At 41.9% G+C, this 24,739-nt stretch overlaps 1 protein-coding gene across 1 annotated transcript in view; it reads left to right on the top strand.

The window, feature by feature from the left end:
• LOC142470110 (chymotrypsinogen A-like) overlaps nt 1–21,229 on the top strand; it is an 80,881-nt gene extending 59,652 nt beyond the window's left edge. Inside the window, exons 5-7 of the mRNA XM_075577047.1 lie at nt 14,998–15,178; nt 16,622–16,755; nt 20,103–21,229. Coding sequence (XP_075433162.1) covers nt 14,998–15,178; nt 16,622–16,755; nt 20,103–20,264 — 477 coding nt within the window. The 3' untranslated portion in view covers nt 20,265–21,229. The remainder of the gene's footprint in view (nt 1–14,997; nt 15,179–16,621; nt 16,756–20,102) is intronic.
• The last annotated feature ends 3,510 nt before the right edge of the window (nt 21,230–24,739 follow it).

The following is a 24,739-nucleotide window of genomic DNA, read 5'->3' as shown; positions in this document are numbered from 1 at the left end:
TACCTGGCGACATTTTGTCTGAGCTGGCCGGACATCTGGCCCATTTGCCCATACATTTGCTAAGATGGATATACTTGCATTACCCCACCCAGCAACACTCTGGTGAGTGGGAGCCTTTCAACTACGGACTTTTTCCAGACATCCTGGCCTCACGCCAGCGGGGTGTCTTAGAAGTCCATGGCTGAAAATGCGCTGTTACCTTTGCAGGAATTTCCTGCCATACATTTCTAACAACAGTGATGACAAATGAAGCATTTCCTCTGTCTCTGGCGTGTTAGATGAAAATCCCCATATGTCTAACATGTTGGTACAATTAAAATAGAGGGACTTTCTTTCATCAATTTTTATCTAACTCTATAAAAATTGTGCGATATGATATTTTCTGATTTTACCCCTACAGCGCTTACAGCAAATCTCAGTACGCTAGGAGCTTCCTAGCGAAAGTTAGCAAAACGCCGCCTGCCATGCTGGGTGCTGGGCTTTAAAACCATTTTTCCTTTGTGCAGTTACGGGGAAATACTGCCACAAAAATACTTTTTACATGTATAAATCACATTAGTCTCACCAGCTTATACCTGGTGGGAGACACATATACATGTATATGGAAATGACAGTGTTCATGCCATTCCTGGGTTGCAGAGCTGACAATCTACGATTCCCCAATATGGCTCAGGGGCACCCAGCCGGGCATAATACCTTTATTATTGGCCTGGGTACCCCTTCACCGTTACAATATCCTTCAATGCATCACGCTTATACAGAAAAGGAATCCACCATGTGTTACTGTTCTCAAATATTACACATTCAAAAAAGAATTCTATATTTGAATATATCTAATATTTTATTGTTTTTATTAACATGTACAATATATATAGAAACGTAACATTCTAAATATCTTTTGTACAGTCTCTCTCCCTATGGCATCCAATTGAACAAGACCACATCCTGCTTAGGCACAGCTGGTCTTTGTGGTCGATGCCTTTTGAAGCTCTGTCTTGAGCTCTTCCATGTCTTGCATCAGATGGAGCACACTTTCATAAAGGTGTTGAACATCCCATATATTGGCCGTTGTTTTTTTCTTCAATTCCGATGTCTCCTGGACCTCCTCACATAGTTGTTTCCAAAGATCTTCCAGATGTGTTATGCTCCACTCATGTTGTTTTTGATTAGAAATGGAATCCGCCATGAACTTTTCCCTTTCCTTTTTTAATTTTGCAAAGTTCTCATTTAGGGTGTTAGTTCTAAATGCTACATTCCGATTATGGGCTCGATGCAGTAAGCACCGAAAAAGCACTCTATGCAGGGGTTCAATATCGGCATGATTTTGGCGTGTTGCCCTCGCAGTATGCAGAAAGGGCCAAATCCCTGGCGAATCACTGCGAAAGCAACACGCCGAGTAGCCGGTGGCGAGACAGTCTGTAGATACGCCGTCCCCTACCGAGATCAGCCTGCAGCAGAGAGAGATCCGCCACTCTCTCTGCGCAAACATCGGCAAAATAAAAAATATTTGCAACCAATTTTTATTCATCGTGTACATGTGCATGGGGTCTCCGGAGCTTAACCGCATTGGTTTTAGGTCCGGAGACCCCCTGCTTCCTGAGATACAGGCCCCTTTATGAGGTGCCGGTATCCCTCTGCATCTAAATGTCCCGATCATGTGACCGCGGAATGTAAACAAAACAGAGGGATACCGGCACCCCATAAAGGGGCCTGTATCTCGGGAAGCAGGGGGTCCCCATACCTAAAACCAATGCGGTACAGCTCCAGAGACCCTCTGCACATCTACACTATGAGTAAAACACACATATCAATAAAGAATAATTCCTTACCTTTGCGGCTATCTGCTATGGTAATGAAGCGGAATTAATGTATTTTTAATAATAGTGTACGGGAGCAGGAAGCAGGGGGCCCCTGAGCCAGAAATCAATGCAGTTCAGCTCAGGGGACCCCCTCTGCTCCCGCACAATATTATTAAAATACATTAATGCTGCTTCATTACCATTGCAGATAGCCGCTAAAACAATGAAGGGGTTAAGGCATAATAGCATGTTTATTGGGGACAATTGCCCCCAATAAACATTGCAATAAACAACATACACCCCCTGTGTCCCCAACAACCCCTATACCCCCATTACATATATTAAATATTTGGGATGCACAGCAATGATACTTTAGGCCGGTGGTGGCCCTCGAATGTTCCCCGCAGTCGTGCAGTACCAATTCTGTGCCCCCCCCCAAAAAAATTAAACAAAACATAAATACTATTCAATAATACCCCCCCCCCTAACACATACAGTATAGTAATGTGCAAAATTACTATTATCCACATATGGATAATAGTGAATTTGCCCATTTAAAATACATAAAGCACAATAAATACAATAAATACATATAGCATTCACCCATGTCCGGCTGGCACGATGAAGGACATCCTCATCTTCATCATCGTCCATGCCCTCCTCCGATGCTGCAAAACATAAACAAGAATAATAAAAGCCAATGTAATGTCCCCTAACCTCTTAATCACCTTAGCAGTCATTACCCACCACTCGAAAGGCCTATACTACCTCACCCACTACCCAGGCGGGAGGCCTACCCGCATGCCCTTGGGGAAAATACCCCCTTCCCCCACCCCCAGAACCCACAATAAAAACAATACACAGCCCACAATAAACATCATTATATTTATTAAATACATAACCCACCCCCTGTGCCCCCCCCATAAATACATGATTTATTATTTTACATACAAGGTTAATACCCCAGGCCCACGGGAGTCCCCGGTGGCCCTGATGGGTGACTGTAAACCTCACAGTGGACCAGAAAAAGGTTTCAAAGAGGGTCTGGAGGCCTATGGGTGGTCCCCACCAGGCGCCGTGGTCTGCCAGGTGGTCTCCACGGGTCACCGTTGGCCACAATGGGGTCTAAACGGGTAGGCCCCCAGGTGTCTGTGGGTCCCTGGGTAAGACCCACAGGTGTCTGGGAGGCCTCGGGTGGTCCCTATGGGTCTGCGGTGCCCCCAAAGATGGGGCCACCGGTTCTTCCCCGCAGGTTTCCCCCGTGGACCCGCCAGCCCGCTACCCGTGAGCATCCGAGGAGACCTAAGGAAACAACCCTATATTTAAAAAAAATAAACCTGTCCTATACATGTAAATACATAAATACCCCACCACTCGCCCCGCCACACACATACAGTAAAGTAATGGGCAAAATAACTATTATCCAGATATGGCTAATAGATTATTTGTCCATTATTAAACACATAAACTAGCATAATAAAATAAATAAAGTTCTACTAACCTCATCAATATGAAGCCCCTTCGCCAGCAAATTCCCTCTGTCCTCCGTTGCCAACAAAATACATAGCCAATACATTGCAAAGACATTCTGATATCAATTAACCCCTTAATCACCTTATCGGTTAATAACCGCAAAGGTAATGAAGGGGTTAAGCCACCCTGGCCTGATACCCACCCTTCACCCATTCATTTGTACAGTGGCTTCATCATGCATATATATATATATATATATATATATATATATATATATATATATATATATATATATATAAATCATTTTATATTTTTTATGATCAGATTTTTGAGATTTTTTATTTATGATACATTATATGTTATTCATTTGTTTGCACTATTTTTCACTTTTTTATTTTTATTTTTAATACGTATATATTTTATATATCTCCATCATCCTGTTTCATACCACAATTTGATATACTTATATGATTGTTAATAGGCATCTTTGCAGGGTGGGGCATCTTGCTAGTCAGGACCAGGGTTGCAGCAATTTAGGTGTATGTTATCACAGGCGCTTTCTTATATATTTTTACATATATATATGAATAACATATAATGTATCATAATTAAAAAATCTCAAAAATCTGATCATAAAAAATATAAAATGTTTGCCCCCAGCTATGCGAACCTCTACATGGGTTTGTGGGAGGAACGCCATGTTTGGGGGGATGCGGATCTGGGGGCCGGCCTGGTGTTCTATGGCCGTTACATAGACGACATTATTATGATTTTTCGATGGGCAATTGGAAGATTTGGAATTAAATTTAAATTCTTTTAACAACAATGACATGGATTTGAAATTTACATTTGACATCAATAAGAAGAAGATAGTCTTTCTAGATCTAGAACTAGATATTAATGAGGATTATGAAATGATTACCAAAACTCATTTCAAGTCTGTTGCAGCAAACAGTTATTTACATGACAAGAATAACCATTACAGAAAGTGGTTAGACAACACCCCCAGGGGCCAGTTTCTCAGAATCAGGAGAAATTGTTCTCTTGATTCTGATTTTCTGGCCCAGGGGGAATTGTTAGTCCAAAAATTTATAGCCAAAGGTTACGATATACACATCATTCATGAGACTTTTAGACAGGTTGGTGCTTTAAATCGTGTGGATCTGTTTAAGAAGTCTAAAAAGAATTATTTGAGAGGTAATACTGAAAGTGTGGGTGAACTAAGAACATCTGCTATATCTCCTCTTTTTGTTACCACATATAACAATGCAGCGCAAGGTATAACATCTATTTTAAATAGACATTGGAGTATTATTTTGAGAGATTCTATTATTGGTCCAAAATTACCACCAAGAATTCCTATAATATTTTAAAAAGCAAGGAACCTAAAAACTTTCTTGGCTCCTAGTCGTTTGAAGCAAAACATCGATCATTGTACACGTGTTATACCCAAAAATGGTAATTCATCTTGTGGATGTACTGTACTAGATGTCTAACATGTAGACATCTACAAAAAGTGGATTACATTTCTTCACACTTCAATAAATCTATCCATGCAGTAAAAGGTCAACTGTTTATCCACATTTGTTATTTATATTATTATATGCCCGTGTGGTTATCAATATGTTGGCAGGACAGCACGTGCTTTGAGCACACGCTTTCTAGAGCACAGGCATAATATTATTCATGGTCTGACTACACATAGTCTATCTAGACATTACCTTGAAAAACATAATAAAGAGCCTTCTTCACTTTCTGTTATGGGGTTAGAATTAATCCCTTCCACATTACTTAGCGGTGATAGACATAAGAAACTTAATATCAGGGAGACCTACTGGATTTATATATTGGACACGTTAAGTCCAGGGGGTCTCAATAATTGCATCGATACAAGTACAATTGTGTAGTGGCTATTTTCCTCTGTTCATTGTCAGTAGGGTCACAGAGGTCTGGTTTGAACATGTTTACCATGTTCCCTCTGTTTCCCTATGTGGTGTCGTCTGAGGGGGCCCCTGGTCGGGATCATATTTTGCACTCTTTATATTTAACACTTTACATTCATCGCATTTATAATATTCAGTTTATTGCTTATTATTCATCACATATTATCATCACATATATTAGTATGTATTATTCAAGAGGTTATAATATATCACACATATGATTTTAATTGATAAATAGCACACAATAAGATTTAATATTCTTTTCACAAATTCATTTAACTAATGAGAATTGTTTATATAATTTTTTATATAATGTTTGACATATGCATAGGATATATGCAATGTTCATTTGTTCACATACTTGCATTGTGAATTAAGTGAACTCAGGCGCAAAACAACTTAAAAGTGATAAATACAATATTAGAAGATATAGTGAAAAAATTAAAATGAATTAAGAACGTAATATTTAATAATATAATGATGTGTGATAATTAATAACCCAGCTGAAACCCTCTGGTGGGACCTGTTTCACGGGTTCCAAAGCGTAAGATATATTTCGAACAATCCAGGAGGAGCATATAAGGGATAAAGAGAAAGAGAGAATACACAAATTTAAGTGCAGATGTATGGAATGCAGAAATCTGGCTTATGTTGTAATCTTGGCTCGAGTGTTCAGCCAACTCACAAGATTCAGAAGTATAGTAAGCAGTTTGCAATTTGGGCTGCTACCCGTTTGGAATAAATGCAGTCTGGATCTCCCTCAAGGGCACACTCAGCAATATGTAGATGTATGTAGGAGAGATAAGAGAACACTACATAGCGTGATACATTTGCATAGCAAAATACATTTTAAATACTGCAAAAAAAGCATTTCCAACAAAATAATTTCTTACCCTGTGTGTATACAGTATATCGATCTAGACATACATACATACATACATACATACATACATACATACATACATACATACAAACATACATACATAGAGTGGCAAAAAATGATAATAAAAAAAATACTATCTCATTAAAAAAAATAAACAACCTGTAAAAGTTACAAAAATATAAATTTCTTTTGATAACTTAACATTAGCTGCCCCACTCACCGACTCCCGTCGAACAGCAAGCTCTCCAACCAATCCACACACAGCAACAGGAACCCATAAAATAAAAAAACATAAAAAAAGAAACCAAGTGTTTATTTGTTATCCAAAGCATCAACGGTGGTAGTAAGGGTTAGTAAGGGTTGGAGCTGAATGTGTAGTTAGCTTTCCTAATGGAAATAGGATTTGATTTTATTATTTGTTTTTTCTTAAAGGGACGGTGGGCCTATTCATATTATTTATCCCTGTAAATAAACCCCAAGTATAGAGAAATACAGCGTTTCCTGCCTCATTTGGGACAAAAGAGACTGCAATTTGGTGTCGGCATCACAATATGGTGGAGAATGAGGGCAGTCCCTAAGGCAGAAGCAGCGGAAACTATGGGTTTGAAGATAAATGCGGGGGTTTAAAATGGCTGCCCAACTGAAGTTAAAAGCAAGCAAAGTTTGTCCCAATGTGTAGGACCAGTTGTGCTTACAGCATGCACAGAGAATGTGTGAAGTGTGGATGCAATAGTACCCAGAGGTCAGAAGATTTAAAGGTACTGAACTCAAGCAGAAAACCAATTTTTTTTTCTGAAGCGAGTGAATTTGCAGCTAGCAAGTGCTGTGTATAAATGAAATAGCGCCTCCAATAGTTCAAGGTGAAGAATACACCTGAAGGTAGAAAATGGAGGATACAATATGTTTTATGTGTAATATGCCTGGCCACACAAAACAATGTCCTTTCAGGAATGGGTATCCTGGCATGGTCCCACAAAAGGAACCGCACCCGGGATATTTATGGTGTGAAAAGCGGAACCACACCAAAGACTGTCTCTTCAGGCAGGATGGTGACTCTGATGATGATGATGACGGTAATGATAAGAGAGAATGTGTGCCCAGTATTGCTACTTTAAAACCGAAGTTACAGCGGAGCCATGATGAGAATACTGCTATGTTAAAGCAGAGTTTGCAGCAGATGACTATGTCCCTACACGAGACCCGAGATGAGCTACAGCCCAGAGCGCTTGGCGCAATAGTCACGGGAACGACGACACGCCTAGAGATGACAGAGGCTGCCGCTACCACCATGTGCAGAGAGCCGAGCGTACCAGAGAGAACAAGTCCTGACTGGAGACTATGCTATGAGATGTCCAAGAGAGATGTGCAAAACTTAAACACAGACTTAGAAGTTTCGCAGCAAGAGGCTCGCGCGCTCAAAACAGAACTGGAACTCTCACGCCGGGAGGTCTGTGAATTGAAGGATGCTGAGGAAGAGATCCTGACTCGTTTAGTAATGGTAAAAAGAGCAAATACAGGCCTGGGACAGAAAAATTCAGGCTTGACTGACCAGATCAGTAGAGGTGCTAAAAAGCTTCACCAAGCAGGGAAAGTGGAGAAGCAATTGATCCAGGAAATGCTGGAGGTGCAGGAAGCACTACACAATGCAGTGAGGATGCAACGTGTCTCCCTGGAGCAGCACACACAAGCAGCGCACCTATAGCAGAGACAGCTGCAAGAGCTACATGCAAGTCTGCAAGCGGCCAAAGAGAAGCAGCAAGTGCTACAGGAACGGCTGAGTACCCAGTATGTCCCCACAGAAAAGCAGAGGAGCTGAGGGCCACGCTGTATGCCACAAGAGCATCGCTGGGGGCAGAGCTTAGATGCCAGGTGACTCTATATGAGAGGGAGTGGGAGAAGGTCCAGGGACTGGAGCAGGAGCTGGAGAAGCAGAGAGACAGCTCCATCCCCATGAGTCGGTACGCCAAGGAGAAAGAGGCCTGGAAAACAGAAGCAGCGGTGGTCCTAGCGATAAAAACTGCAGAGCTCCAAAAGATGAACGAGGCGCTGATGCAAGCCCAGAGCAAGCACCGGGAAGAGGTGAAGGCCCAGAGAGGGGACTTGCAGGATCAAATTGAAGAGCTGCAGATGCAGATTGCTGAGCAGAAATACAGCCCGCCAAGAGGGAGGAGGTGACCGTCCGTCAGGTGGCTTTCCTGACATTGCGCTATGAAACCGAGATGGCTGATACCCGCAAGCTGCTGGACCACACGGCCAATGAGAGGGCCCGACTGCAGCTGGAGCTGGACAAGGTCTAGCAGGAGCACCGGCACTTGCAGGAATAGAGTAAAAGAAACAGATTTAAGCCTTGCGCTGAACCAGCTAGGAGATGTGGAGTCGCGAATCAACGCCAAAGAAGCTGAACTGGCAGCAACACTGAGTGAAAAAAGAAACACAGAAGGACAGCTTTAAGACCTGAGGAAGGACCTGGAGTCTGAGCGTGCTGACCGCCAAACAAAAGCATGACCTGGACGAGATACTCGAGGCCCTAAAGACTGAGCATGAGGCTATGTTGGACTCTACTGCTGCCCAACAGGAGGTTTCTCAGCTGAAGTTGGAGAAAAAGGTATTGGCCCAGCCCAAGCGTCTGTATCCCACAGAAACAAATGCCTGTGAAGACAACGGTACCATGAGGACACCGCTCAGTTGGAAAATAAGATGACAAAGCTTGAACTGCCTAGGCAAGTGAGGCGCTCAAGGAAGAATGACTACAATACCATTGCAGTACTACAGTCTACTTTCCACAAGGCATGGAATGGGAAGACCAAGGTGCTATGGAGTAGCACAGTGGAAATCCAGTCATACTGCAGTGCCCAGGAGACCCAAAGTGGATTCCTTGCCATGAGGGCAGTCACTGTGAAGAGACAGCCCCGAATGAGACAGAAGTGTGCCCGTGATCGTAAGAGGAGGAAGACCGCACAGATGGCACAAGACAAGGAGATTGTGAGGTACCAGTCTTCAGGCCCAGATGGCCTGGTAATTACCCCAAAAAGAAAATGCCTAAATTGGAAGGCAAGAAAAAAAAGGGGGAGGGAAGGGCTGATGTCTGACAAAGAGGTGGGTGCACAGGAATAGTGCACAGGCCGCTCACAGGATAATGTTTCACTGTGGGGAGGGATATGTGGTGCCATCGCTGTCCTCTAGGTGCTGAATGGAGCAGCTATTTGACTTTTTCACCACAGAGAGTTAAGTTAATCCTCTCTGGAATGACTGCTCACCTGCTGGCTGATTTAATCAGGGAGTGCCTTAAGAGTATGGAAGCAGCAAGGCACTGAGAGACAGTTATCCCCAGTGAAGGGGGGGAGACAGAGGAGCCCCCCAGCTAACGGAGGCTGGCTAAAGAAGTGTGAGAGACACTGCTTAGAGAGTTGTGCTGAAGCAGTGACATCGCCGGCTGGACTTACAGATAAGCGAAACCCTTATTTGCTGTATACAAAGACTTTATATGCTCAGCAATAATATCTGTTTGGGGTGGAATGAGCTTAGCTATCCACCCGGATTAGTAAGGGTTGGAGCTGAATGTGTAGTTAGCTTTCCTAATGGAAATAGGATTTGATTTTATTATTTGGTTTTTCTTAAAGGGACGATGGGCCTATTCATATTATTTATCCTTGTAAATAAACCCCAAGTATAGAGAAATACAGCGTTTCCTATATATATATATATACATACACTGTTCTGTCTGTGGTTTAAAATATATATTGCCATGCTCAGTAGCACTCCTCTTTAACACCTATACGCATATATATTGTGGTTATTTTGGGGGTTCAATATGAGCTTATTGGGGTTCTGTATGTTTTGTTTCATAGACACAGTATACAACATATTAAAATATAACAGCTTTAATAACCTATACTTTTCTATTCTTTTTTATTAAAACGTGCTAAGTTTATTTGATGTGGGAGATAGAGTGAAACTGTACCTGTGTTTTTCTCCCACCAGCCATATCTCCGACACTCAATAAATAAACTTCTTAATTTAATAAAAACCTGCTCAGCCTTATCTTCATCAAACCTTCTCAGTTTTGGGCTGGAGTAAACCCTAAACTGCTTACCCCTGAGTTAGGGTGACCTGGGTAAGAACTGTGCAACCCCTCATTACACTTTGGGACACATTAACCCCTTCATGCCCCATTTACCTGTTCTGGTCTATGCTGAAACAAGACCTCCTGTTTTTCATGGTAGGATTTTGACCGGAGCACTGGTCTTTAATGTAGCCAGAAATCTAACCTGAATCCTGGGTACATTTTTGGGGTCTCCAGTAACTTTGGAACCCCGCTAGATAGATGCAATCTGAAAGAAATGTCTCCGTCAAACCTACCCTGAAACTCACAGCCTAGCAATCTCCTGGTCCCAGCACCCCAGGACAGGTATAGCACAGAAAAATCTCGGGCACAATACTCGGGTCCAAGTGCTGGCACTCTAGGACCCCCAAAACACAGTTCAGGGGCAACCAAGTGGGTTTAACCTTTATTATAAAGCCTGGTTACCCACTCACCATCACAAGAGGTGGTGCTGCCAATATCATTGGCAGACTTACATTTTCTCTGGTCATCATTAGACGCAAGCTACGCTGTGGCATCTTTTGTAAGTCCTACACTGGATCCATATTGTAGATGGACCCAGAATTTAAGTCAGCTAAAGAATAACTGATTAAAGTCACCTACTGTATCTCAGGGGCCAACATATATGAAAAGCCCAAGTCAGCGAGCAGGAGAAGGACTGGTCTGCTGCTGACTGGAGGAGCAGCTGACACAGAATGAGGCTTTTACAAGCAGATGAAGCAGAACTCTGAGGTTTTAGAACACAGCAGCTCAGATCTATTTCAAACAAACTCTCCATGGAGACCACAGCAGGAGGGGTTTCTCATTAACCCTTTATGTAAATATGCCTGCCCAGGCTGTAGATTTTACATTACAATAACACCATACAACAACATATATCACTGGTTGTGTTATATAAGATTGAATATGTGTTTAATATACTTTATGAAAGGTTACTCCACCCGAGCAGCTTAACACTGTGAAAAGGGTTAAAAGTGCAGTCACATTTAGGATTACAGTGGCGGCCGCCTTTATTCTCCTGCGGCCGCCACCGCAATGTGCGGGCAGACGCGGCTGATTTGTTTTTTTTTCTGACGCGTTCCGCGAGTCACTGGTGCGCCGGTCACGCATGCCAGAGTGCGTGCCAGGGTTCTGCCGGCATCCCCGAAGATGGATGGAGGTTGAAGGGGTAGGCGGGGTAAGGGGGATGTGTTGGGCATCAGGTGAATCAGGAGAAGCAGAGGCAGAGCAGCCAGGGGTTCGCGAGGGGAGGGGAAGATGTGGCTGGCGCACAGCCAAGTTCGGCGCCAGCTGAAAAAAGCTACGGGTATCCACGGGTAAATGCACGAATAAAGCTGGCCGCAGCAGTACAATGATAGGTTTAAGGCCGAGCTCTTCACCCAGTTCTCAAAAGGGGCCCGATCAGAAAACATTCAGGAGTAAACGGGCCACAAGCCTTTTGTATTGTAATTTTAGATACATTTTAAAAACTTGAAAATGATACCATTTAAAAATGTTACAAGAATTTATAACATCTGTACTATATACATATTACATTATCTTTACTCAGAAGTAAGTTTTAGTGTGAAAAATAGTACTTTGTTCTTGCTAACTTCCTACTTGTTGCTGGGACAGCTGAGAGTCTAAGGGCCAGTTCAAGGCCATGACTGGTAATTGATCTAACTAGGCTTCTCTGAAACGTGTGTGTGTGTGTGTGTGTGTGTGTGTGTGTGTGTGTGTGTGTGTGTGTGTGTGTGTGTGTGTGTGTGTGTGTGTGTGTGTGTGTGTGTGTGTGTGTGTGTGTGTGTGTGTGTGTGTGTGTGTATATCTATATATATAAAAAACGACACTTTGTGAATTGCAAAAGTTACAATTTTGTTTATCTTATCCTATGTGATTGTGGTCGCAGATATGTGGGAAAAACAATACGTGAGCTACGAAGACGCGTTTTAGAACATGTCAATTCTGTTATCAACAAAGCAGACACGCCAGTTGCACGCCATGTGAACTTGGTACATATGGGTAACCCTAAATGTCTTCAATTTGTAGGGATAGATCGTGTGAAAAATACCATTAGAGGTGGTGAGATTGATCAATAACTGCTGTAAAGAGAGGCTGAGTGGATATATCGCCTAAAAACTTTATATCCACATGGCCTCAACGAGGGCTTTACATTCACCCCATTTATCTAAATTGTTTGCTTCATTCATCTTATGAGACTGTGAATTTGCTTCATTTGATGAAAAAACATTAAGCGTGTCCCTATTCTATCTGTTCTTCCCTTCTCTTGTGGTAAATTGTAAATATTAGCTACATGTGACAGTCTGGTATGTTGTTATATGATATGATTCATTGTGCTAGTATGTTGCCATGTCCCTCTCCATGGTCTACCACCAAAATGTTCAGATTGTATCCAGTTGAAGTATTATACTGATAATCTCTTATAGTGCAGGCTTAATTAATTGCTATAATTAAATTCGGGATTGATTTATTATTCTTTCTTTTATCAATATGTTATGTGATGAACAAACACAGTGTAACACCACTCGGGTATATATACACCAAGCCGCTATATACTTATACCCAACATGATTAAGTCCAGCCTGCTATGTGAATATATGATTGGTAGTCATCTTCTGAATAAGCGCTAACAATGAGTATATTGGCAAATGGCTATAAATACATAGCTAGGTGTACTATCCCGTCATCCACCTGCCCCTGACGAAGCTCCGCCTGGAGAGAAATGCGTAGGGCGTGGGCGTTTTGACGTGGTGACGTCACATCACGTGGTGCAGCTGATTCTGATACAGCCGGTGCTATTGCAGGAGCGCATGACGTATGTTGTGTACCGTGATCGGAGCAGAGTTTTTCACTTTTCCACCATGGTTTTTCACTGTATATATTCACAAAAAATTAAAAAATGTTACTGTGGTGTGCACCACAAATGTACTTTCTGTGAATGATCTTGTGACTACTGTATGTCACCTTTTTCATTCAATTGTTAATTCCCTTTACCGCTGTATGAGGGGAAACAACCATAGTAGATTATGTTCTTTGCAGCAAAGTGAAAAGATTTCCCAAGTTAAAAAGGTGAGGAGGAGTGAGCTCTTCGGGTACGTGCCACCTACCTCCATACAACTGTTACCAGATTGTTCATCCATCGTCTTTCCCATTGAATTGAGTTTGACGATTGATTGATTAATTAATTAATTTAAAGAGATAATGAGGAACCAGGTAATCAGATAAAGCAGACCTGAATACAATATAAACTGACTCGTGTTTACACAAGAGACCACTAAGTAACATTGTTAATTAAAAGCGACTGAATCTAATGTAAAGAAAGTGACAAAACCCCTCCCCCGTACAGTAAATAAAAATACCACGTGTGAGCACATTGGTGTGAGACACAGTCTTTTAGTGACACAGGTAAAATCTTCTTTGTAATTAAGAAGCCACCATTAGTCAAACACATAAATACAAATAGCGAATATGCATTAATTCAGGGTTCTCCAAATACAAAACGTCACACAGTTACTTTGAGTGAGATTTCATCTTTTTGATGGGAGCAAATGATGACACGGATAAGAGGTTTTTAGCTCACTACGTGTGACTGACCCTTTAACGCTGGGGCGCTAAACACTAGGCCTCAAGCCCCTCCAAACAGGTCAGGTTTTCAGGATATTCCTGCCTCCGCAAAGACTGAGCATCTGATTGAGCCACCTGTGCTGAAGCAGGGACTGATTGAGCCACCTGTACTGAATCTGGGATATCCTGAAAACTTGACTTCTTGGGGGAGGGGCGGCATGAGGACTGGAGTTGAGCCCCCTGCTTTTTTGGACCGACATTGATGGACTGCAGTTTCAGAATCCCAGGGATCTCTTCTTCAGAAGAGTATCACCAGTATGATAGGTCTTCCTTTTACTCTAATTAAACAAAGAGGGATACCGGCGCCTAATAAGTCCAATTAGGTGGATTCCTGGATATCCAGTGAAGGTAGTTCAAATTCCAAAATGATCAGCAACCTGTCGTTCTTGTGATGACCAGATGCAACCTCATTCATAGGGAGTGGAACAGGAAATGAAAATAAGAGATATTTAGTGCAACACAGCTATGATGATTCATACAGACATGAACTCACAGAACATACCAACAACACAAACAGGACTGACAAACACAGACAGGACTGACAACCACAAAAGCAAAGCTAAGGAATAAAAGTTAGTTTTAATATAACTATAATGAATAAAATGTTTGACATTAGCAGGAACACCAATCCGGTTGGGTAAAACCTGAATGCAACTCACAGGACGGCAGAAGGGTAAAGGCAATGCACGTCAGCTAGACTGATGAAATCTATCGTCCACGTGTAGAGGATTCGCTGGGCCCCCAGATCACCGTCAGCTCTCCCGTGTATCCTGGTTCCTTGGACCCGAAAGCGACGTCTCCGGTGTGTTTCTCCAATTCCTGTGTCAATTCGGGACCGGTAGTGACGTCACCGGACGTTGCGTCACACGCGGGCGGAACCTTTTGCCGATACTGAAAGGAACGGCGATCCTGACTCCTCTGCTACTCCTCACCGGGTAGTGAAAATCAGCACAGAGCCTACTTCACCTTCAATGTCCTATAATGTCCAACAGTAAATAAAATAGCCCTACGCGTTTCGTGTGCGTACACACACTTCTTCAGATTCTGATTGTACCATCAGATTATCATCCGGCTGCTTAGCTTGCCACTAGGGCCACCCTCATATTAGGGTATAATATATATTTCCATTAGCGCTATCCACATCACAATTTTTTTCCCTTCCTTTTACTCTAGGTTATCAGACATCCACTGTTCAATGCTAAATCCATAGCGAATAATGTCCTTCTGGTGAAGCTTTCAAGCCCTGCGGAATATACCGCCCGTGTGTCCCCTGTGTGCCTCGCAGCTTCAAGTCATGGTTTCTCAGCTGGCTATAAATGTGTCACCACTGGATGGGGCTACACCAACCCAATCAGTAAGACAGACCGTAACATGGAGCATTCAGTTGGATATCTTGTAATATTCTCCTCTACACTCTGATTCAATGTCCCAAGCTGGAGAAGAGTTGAATGGAACCAACATCTTCTCCAGCACATGGAAACGACTTCACAGCATTGTACTGACATGTCATGGGCCCTGGCACCTAGAGCCCGTTATGATGTTCTAGGTACAGAATGTCATGGGTACTTGCTCATTTTGTAGTTGGTTATCGGCTTGAACGCTTTAACAATTAGAGTGCCGAATATCCAGTGGTTACCAGAAGTGCAACTGGCACTCTGGCACTTCCAAGTCATGTGATCGCTCCGGGAAAAAAATTGCACGACACAACACAGCCCGGATTGCTGGAAACAGAAGTGGACAGGGAGCCAGTCTGTCCGATCACCTCCTCGAAAGTGACCAAGTGCCTAGTATAGCAGAAGGGCTTCTAGAGTGGCAGGACCAACGGTATGTATGCCTCTGCCAGGTCGGGGACATTTTTAGGGCATTGGGGGGCTTCCTTGGTGTGTTATATAATAAAATGTCCCGATTGCAAAACTGGGGCAAAAACAGCACCAGATTTACCAAGAAAAACAAATTCAATTGGAAATAATTCAAGTTTATCCTTTGATAAATCGGATTCAATTCTTTGCCCCAGTTTTGCCGCTGAGACACTTTAGTAAATAACTCGACTGGAGTCTATTTAAGGAAGAATCAATATTCAGGGCTGTGTTTACTAAGCAGCGCTACACCATAAGGCTCCTTCCAGCACGGCTTAGTAAATTGGGCCATTTATAAGTCATACAAATGAATATCATGCGCCCGTAAGGCGTCTTCTGGAGATACGCCACGTGGTTAATTATGGCCTCTTGTGGTCCATTCATTTAAATGGGGCTGTAAGTTGCCTTTTAGCATTGAAGGCGTCTTATGAAGCAAGCTTAGTAAATATGGCCCTAACTGGTGTCACATTAATGGCCATTAATGATCAATGGAGCACGTGGATCAAGTGCCGGTTCGGGTTATCGCACACGTTCTGTTGTTAACGCCCATTCGTCAATAGGAGTCAATGCTGGAATGGGTGTGATAACCAGAATTCGATGAATGGGCCCCAATGATGGCTATGACACTTTAGTGAATAAACAAAGGAATGAAGAATGAAATACAGGTTATACAGATTATTCTGTCTTCTATGTGGTAGTTCACGAGGGATGTGATATTTATTTAATCCTTTACATGTTACCCTTATATTTGTACTGCCCCTGTAACAACCCACTGGAGATTGAGGGCATTTGATATCATTACAAGTGGGCAACTGGAGTCAGTAACTGTAATTACTATTAGAAGCCAATAAGTGCCTGGGTTCTCAAAACTAAAGATAACTGGAAATAGGTAGTGCTGCTTAGTATTGCTTTATGTTGCGGCATGTTGATTTTTTTTCCAGCTGAACAACTCCCAAACAAACTGCAGCAGGTTTCCCTCCCATTGATTTCCAACCGTGAATGTAGGACGTTCTGGGATAAAAAAATCTTAAGTACCTCGATGTGTGCTGGAGCGGCGGGAGCTTCCTCTTGCGTGGTACGATGTTCGTTTTTCTTCCATTGGACCATATTACAATGTACATTAGCCTCCGATCTCTCCCTGTGCAACTACTCAGCTTATGCGCTCAGCTCAAGGCTGTCTCCTTTCTATCCCATTTGTCTCTACTGCATTCTCATGCCTAATATCTCCTTCACGCACAGCAAAATATGAGAAGTGAATCTCCTGATGGTGCTTCTAAATCCAGGATTGTGCAATGTTGGCCATAATGCCTGGGAGTCCGGGGTATGTTAATTGTATAAATGTATGAATGTGTGACAGGGTATATGGCTCACCATATGAAGCCTAACATGGACAGAGTAAACATAACCACTTTTAAAAGCGAAACCACATGGAAGCCCTTATATAAAGAAACTCCCAGTGCAATCACTATGTGGATAATCATATCCTGTATCATAGGCTGGAGCCCTGCACATACCCTATAGTCACAGTAGCTATAGAAAAATAGTAAGTCACTCACTTATTAACCCCTTCTGCTCCATGACTGCGTGCATCCGTTCCGTTTTGTAGAGGAAGTCTGTGTAGAAAGATGGTGGAGCACTGTAAAGAATTAGGGCTGGAGGCAGATCCGTGAAAAGTAAAAATGCTTTATTCCAGATGCATGGTAGCAACAGCTACATTAAAAAGGGTCCTCTAACGCGTTTCGCGCTATGATAGCTTTGATAAAGCGCTATCATAGCGCGAAACGCGTTAGAGCACCCTTTTTAATGTAGCTGTTGCTACCATGCATCTGGAATAAAGCATTTTTACTTTTCACGGATCTGCCTCCAGCCCTAATTCTTTGCAGTGCTCCACCAGCTTTCTACACAGTCTCCTTCACGCACAGCCTGTGAAATACTCTGACAGTATCTGACAAGTCTCTTCTCTCTAGCTAGACCGATCTTAGATGAAAAATTCCAAAAGCTTGAACTCATTATCACTACACTACGTGCCCCAAATCCCATAACACATAACATACATACAGATATGTTCCTCCTTCCGTGGAAAGTTTAACACGGATTTATAGCATTTCAGCAAATACAGTAGGTGAAAGGTGAAAAAAAACAGCCAACCTTTATTTCAAATCAGAATATTTTGTCCATTGGTATTGTATTCATTTGTACACTTACATTGGGGAACAGACTGCAAAATTGAGGCGGTAAAGGGTCAGAAAATGGCTAAATATTAGGCACTTTGATGGGTACGCTTGGGATGTTAAAGCAGAGCCTCAGATATGCCGCGGTTCCAATGTTTCCAAACTGTGAATCAACTAATCTTCCCTGAATCCAAGTGGAATGACCAGCGCTGTTGTGGAACTCCACTAGAACAAGCGTTCTTGTTGTGTTTTCTACATGTCTAAAGCATCAGGGTGCCCAAGGGCATGGAGGGTGGTATGGTGAGAGAGGTACAGAGATAATAACTACGCAGATATCAGAGGCTGAAGGATCGGCTCAGTGATTAAAGACACTGACTGGCACTGCATTTGACGCACCTGGTTCAATTCCCAGTGTCAGCTCCTTGTGACCTTGGGCAAGTCACCTTATCTCCATATGCCTAAGGCACCAAAAACATAGATTGTAAAATACACAGCACAGGGAATGTGTCTGCACAATGTCTCTGTAAAGCACTACATAATAGTAGCAGTGCTATGCAAGAACAATCAATTATCATTAAAGGAGGGAGATACAGTAAGTAACAAATAACCAAGAAAAGAACATAAGTTTAAGAGCATTTTTTAATTTGCGATTATTTTTCTACTAAATTAACCACATTATTTATTGTTAATATTATCATGACTATTATTAATATTCTTTTTGTTAACTAGAATTAAAATATTTAAATAAGAAAATAAACAGCTCCAGATGACATAATTTCATTATTATTAGTATTATTATCGATTGATTGATTGATTTACAATCAAATTCTGATTGTCAAAATCAAAACATTTAAGAAGGAAAACTGAAATCAAAACGCTGGGGCCCATCTCTACATGAAAGGAAAGAGTCCCATTGGCATGTAATACCCCTTTGGCGCGTATAAATTAAGGAGGGGGTATTTATCAGTCAAAATACAAAAATAGCACAAGATTCATCTGGGGAGGGTGTTTTTGTATTAGTAGTCCCCACATTTTGCACAGGGCTGGCGCCGGGGTGTTTATATAAATAGCTTCTTATTTTCACAATTACAAATGTGTGCTACACAAGCTCGAGATATCTGACAAACAATTATAACCCATCAAATGCTGTGCTTAGTAATACAGGACAAAAGGTTATTTGCAACCAGTCCAAGTCTAGGGTCTACTGAGTGTACGTAGACCAGACCCCACAGACAGGTAATTACTGAGTGTACGTAGACCAGACCCACAGACAGGTAATTACTGAGTGTACGTAGACCAGAACCCTACAGACAGGTAATTACTGAGTGTACGTAGAGCAGACCCACAGACCAGTAATTACTGAGTGTATGTAGACCAGACCCCACAGAAAGGTAATTACAGAGTGTATGTAGACCAGACCCACAGACAGGTAATTACTGAGTTTACGTAGACCAGACCCAGAGACCGGTAATTACTGAGTGTACGTAGACCAGACCCCACAGACCAGTAATTACTGCGTGTATGTAGACCAGAGCCCACAGACAGTTAATTACTGAGTGAACGTAGACCAGACCCCAAAGACAGGTAATTACAGAGTGTATGAAGACCAGACCCCACAGACAGGTAATTACTGAGTTTACATAGACCAGACCCAGAGACCGGTAATTACTGAGTGTATGTAGACCAGACCCCAAAGACCAGTAATTACTGAGTGTATGTAGACCAGACCCCAAAGACCAGAAATTACTGAGTGTATATAGAGCAGAGCCCACAGACAGGTAATTACTGAGTGTACGTAGACCAGACCCCGCAGACAGGTAATTACTGAGTGTATGTAGACCAGACCCCACAGACAGGTAATTACTGAGTGTATGTAGACCAGACCACACAGACAGGTAATTACTGAGTGTATGTAGACCAGAGCGCACAGACAGGTAATTACTGAGTGTGCGTAGACCAGACCCCACAGACCAGTAATTACTGAGTGTACGTAGACCAGACCCCACAGACAGGTAATTACTGAGTGTATGTAGGCCAGACCCCACAGACAGGTAATTACTGAGTGTATGTAGGTCAGACCCCCCAGACAGGTAATTACTGAGTGTACATAGAACAGACCCCACAGACAGGTAATTACTGAGTGTATGTAGACCAGACCCCACAGATGGGTAATTATTGAGTGTAAGTAGACCAGACCCACAGACAGGTAAAGAACAATTGTGAAAACTAAGTTTCTTGTTTCTACTTTCAGTACGACTCTGGAGGACCCCTTGTTTGCCTGAAGAATGGAATCTGGACCCTGCTTGGCATTGTGTCTTTGGGAACTAACTCCTGTTGCACCTCAACCCCAGTATTGTACACTTATGTCCCCTCCATCCAAGCTTGGGTTAACAATATGATTGCCCGGAATTAGTTTTCAACTCCCCAGAAACAGGATTTCCTCTTTTTTTAATCTTTTATCAGTCTGATATCTGTTTCCATTTGTCATGAGTGAAAGAGCCTTATTCTATACAGTCCGAAGTGCTGTGGGATATTTGGTGGCTGCTGTTTTTCCTCGACTAATCCGCCACCGGCGGTTATCCGCCACACACCTCGCCATCGGGACATCTCTCTCCTGGTTGCTTGGCTGCCAGGGTAAACCCCAAATTTTACCCTAAAAATCCCTAATCTTAACCCCAAATACTAACACTACCCCTTAACCTTAACCCCTAACCCCTTACCCTAATCCCCTACAATAAAACCCTTAATCCCTATCCTTAACCCCCTACCCTAACCGCAAAAAAACCTTAAATGAACCAACCTAATATGCGAGATGGCCGCAACCAATTATCCGATTGCGGCCCAAAGTGCTCATTCGGGCCGTCTTCAGACAAAAATACATATTGATGTCAATAAGGATATTCGGCTGACAATGCTTGAAACAGCCGCGTGTGGTACCCCAGTCTGCCCCCAGAGGGGGCTGTGTAACAAAGCAATGTTTTACATTTATATCTGCAACGTGTGACATAGCGCAGGACAAAACAACCACCAAATGAGCCTAATTTTTACAATATTTGATAGACATGGGTGTTTTTATTATGCGCCGGGACACACGATACCCAGGTTTGTTTGTACACCAAGGGAAAGTTGGAGTATAAAATGTACTCATTTATGTATCAGGAACGAAATCAGATCAGTTGTTATTCCGCTTGTTAACGCAAACAAGATGTGTGTATTACACGCGAAACCAATGTAACGTGTGCGATATTTTCATAACGTCGGCAACATCTAAAATATCTGCATAAAATCAGGGCCAAATATTTGTTACCCGTGATACATAGATCCCAAAGAGAGTCCAAACTGATTGTGTTTGTAAAATGGAAATAAAAGACTTAAACTACAAAATGTTATACGTCTTTCTCTACTTATTTCTTAGTGTCTTTTTTAAGCTATTATGTCATAGTTATTAACTTTACATCATACAATAGAACCACACACACTTTACACATGCTCTTTTAAACCTTTATTCTGCTGAATATTATGATTCGTTACATATATATTTCCCAGAATCCCTTGCTGCAGTGGAAGCACTGCATGCTAAGAGATAATGGGGAAGGGCAGGGTTGCAGACCTGTCTCAGACCATGTGCCAGAATAAACCCACAAACTATTTTGCCGGTCCACCCCTTCCGTTACGTATGAACCAGCAGAATTATTTGTGGGGTTTATTAATGTAACTGCATTTCAGTGTGGGTCCGCCAGATGGCGCTTTGAATATCTCTGCCTATTCCTGCGCTGTCCACAACGACACGTGTTTCTATACACTATACTGTACAATGTAACAATTGGAAAACAAGAAAAACAAAAGTGCAAACGCACATAGTGAAGTATTTAAAATCAAATGATTAGTGTTTATAGGGGTAATAAATCTGCGTACAATCAGATTAGTAAAAAGACAGCATTTCATGTACATAGACATGTGTCACCAGACGTCACAGGGTAAGTGCTGGATCGAGGGACATCCACCTCACTGCCAGAAACTTTTCCTCCACTCCTGGATGGGCCGTCTGGGCACTTCAGGACGCAGCTTCTGCATGGGGCTGTATGATTCGAGCTTCATTGGTTTGCTCGTTCTCCAGGGCACCCCTCCATCCGGCTGCTTGCCAGTGCAGGTGCTGATGGAAATCAGAGAGGTTCCAGCCTCCGTTGAGCTGTTAGGTTGTTAGTCCATGTGTCCCGTATTGATTTTACGACGGCCGCAAAGTGCTGATAGCCGTAAGTGATGATTTTGCGGCACTTGAAGGTATACACCCCAATGTTCGAGATAAGCCACAGAAATAAAGGTTACGGGTAAAAAATCACCAATTGGACTTTCTAAAAACATATAATCTATCCAACGCGTTTCGTAGCAACGCTACTTCTTCAGGGATATTGAAATTCCATTTATTAAAACTTATATACCCCTACAACATCCCTCATTGGTCAAACTGTCAATCAAAAAGCACCAATCACAATATAGCAAGGTTAACTCACTCATGTGTACGAGTGATCAAGAGCACTACATGGCTCATAGTAATTACCAGTTTAACCCTATCAGGTATGGCAGGGGTACCATTAGAACAGACATGCTGTCTTTTTACTAATCTGATGTACGCAGATTTATTACCCCTATAAACACTAATCATTTGATTTTACCTACTTCACTATGTGCGTTTGCGCTTTTGTTTTCCTTGTTTTCTAGTTGTTCTAGGGGTTAATCATCCCTACACATACAGCTGCAGACGCCAGTTCCTAACACAGAGGTTGTGTATTTATTTAACACATAGGTGATTAAGGGGTTAAAACAGTAGAGGTTTTTTTGTTGCGCACTTCTATTTTGTTTTTTCACTGTATTTCCACTTTAATTAGTGCAGCACATTGTCACTGTTTTTTATTATATTATATATTAAGTTTATATTTAGTTGATATCTGTGTATCTTAACACTATTTAAATATGGTGTGGAGTTTGACAGCATGCAGAGCTAAGAGAGAGGAGGCATTTGATCTTCTCTTTAAAGAAGAGCCGATCATAATTGATGAGTTACCTAATGAACAAATATCAATGAAGGAACACTTTAAAAACTTAGAAAAATTGCTAATAACAGAGAGCAAGCAGTGGTTTGAGAGACGTACTATGCAAAGGTACTTGGACTGCGGGAGATTAGCAAGAGGACTTCGTATTTTAAAAAACCCCACCTTTGGTAGGGACAATGAGCACTTCATGAAGGAGTGGATACGTATATTAGATGAGTGTTCAAATGACCTGGTGCGCCTCATTATCTTTGAGAGAACCAAATTTCTTAAAGAACTGGGGGCTCAAATTGATGAGCAAATTAAAGTAATGGAGCCATTTATCATCAGTATTGATTGCTCTGAGATGGAGCATGTTGTACAGTATGCACCAACTTAGAGCAACATGATGATGAGACTGTAAAGACTAAGCACACCAAATTCTTCCGTGATAAACACGACTACGATACGAATAGACAAAGGACGTGGGCAAAGGATGACGGGAAGAGTAAGGGAGCAGGCAATAAAAATACTAATGAATTAAAGGGGATATTACTAGCTGCCCCAGTGAGAACATAAAACATAAATATGTTCATAAATCACATGAGCAATCAAAAGAAAGGGGAATAAACCAAGGAGGACACTACTATATGGATAGACGAGACTATCCAAGTAGAGATAGATCATATCCCAAAAGGGAGGGACATCCCAGAAACCCAAACTACAAAGGGAGAAATTACGATGACAATTATCATTATAATAAAAAAAGAGATATGCACTACCACCAGCATAATGATTCTTGTTGTCCCCATGCTAGAAAACCAGAACCTATACATGTGATTCGCCCTGCTCCCTCCCCTATCCCCTCTTCCTCCCCTTCCCTTTTTTTAGATCTGATAAGAAATAGGCACGGTTCGCTAGAGAAAGAGATCCAGACCGCAGAGCATCAAAAAAAGTTGAACTCTGGGACAAAGTTAAAAAGACCCTTACCCGAAGAGGGAAAAGAGGAGGATCCGGGGTCCAAAAGAAAAGAATTTTAAAGAGTCTGGATAAATCTAATGATAAAGGTATTTTTAACTTAAGTTCAGTAATTCTTACAAATGACCAAAAAAGTGTTTTAAGAAAAGGCTTATCCTTTTCTAAGTCATGTGGAGCAAACTCATTTCAGATCTTTAAAGATTTAAATAAGTTTATAAGAAATATAACTCTGAAGAGACATTTTCTTAAATTAGAGAAGGAACCAAGTCAGCTTACTGACGTAATTATAAATCCTCAAACAATAAGTGAGGATTCTTTTTGTATTCATACACCCTATAAAGCACAATCTACTTTTTATCCCTATCAATCTAAAGGGAACCATGTCGACACCTTTTTTGATATGGTTTATAAAGACTTAATGGACACTATTGAAAATGACAAATCTGTTGACACCAGACCAAATCTATCTAAGTCTGAGAACCTTGCACTCAAATTTCTGCAAAAAAATTACAATTTGATTATTAGACAGGCTGACAAAGGAGGAGGTGTGGTGCTACAAGATCGCTCAGTCTATGAACAGGAGGCACACCGACTCCTTTGTGACCCTGTCTTCTATAAAAAATTAAGCTCAGACCCCACCAATATCTATCTAAAATCCCTTAAAGAGTTATTAGATGAGGCACTTTTACAAACTGTTATCACAACTCAAGAATATGGGTTTCTTTACAATAAGACACCAAAAATACCGGTGTTTTATCACCTTCCTAAACTGCACAAATCCCTCATAAACCCACCGGGACGACCAAGAGTTTCGGGTATTTCCTCACTGACTGCAAATCTCTCTCAGTATGTGGATTACTTCCTGCAAACCATCGTAGGGGAG

Source organism: Ascaphus truei, chromosome 19 (genome assembly GCF_040206685.1).
Source record: "Ascaphus truei isolate aAscTru1 chromosome 19, aAscTru1.hap1, whole genome shotgun sequence".
NCBI lineage: Eukaryota > Metazoa > Chordata > Amphibia > Anura > Ascaphidae > Ascaphus > Ascaphus truei.
The sequence above is the reverse complement of the archived record's forward strand: the minus strand, read 5'-3'. Positions and strand labels throughout refer to the sequence as shown.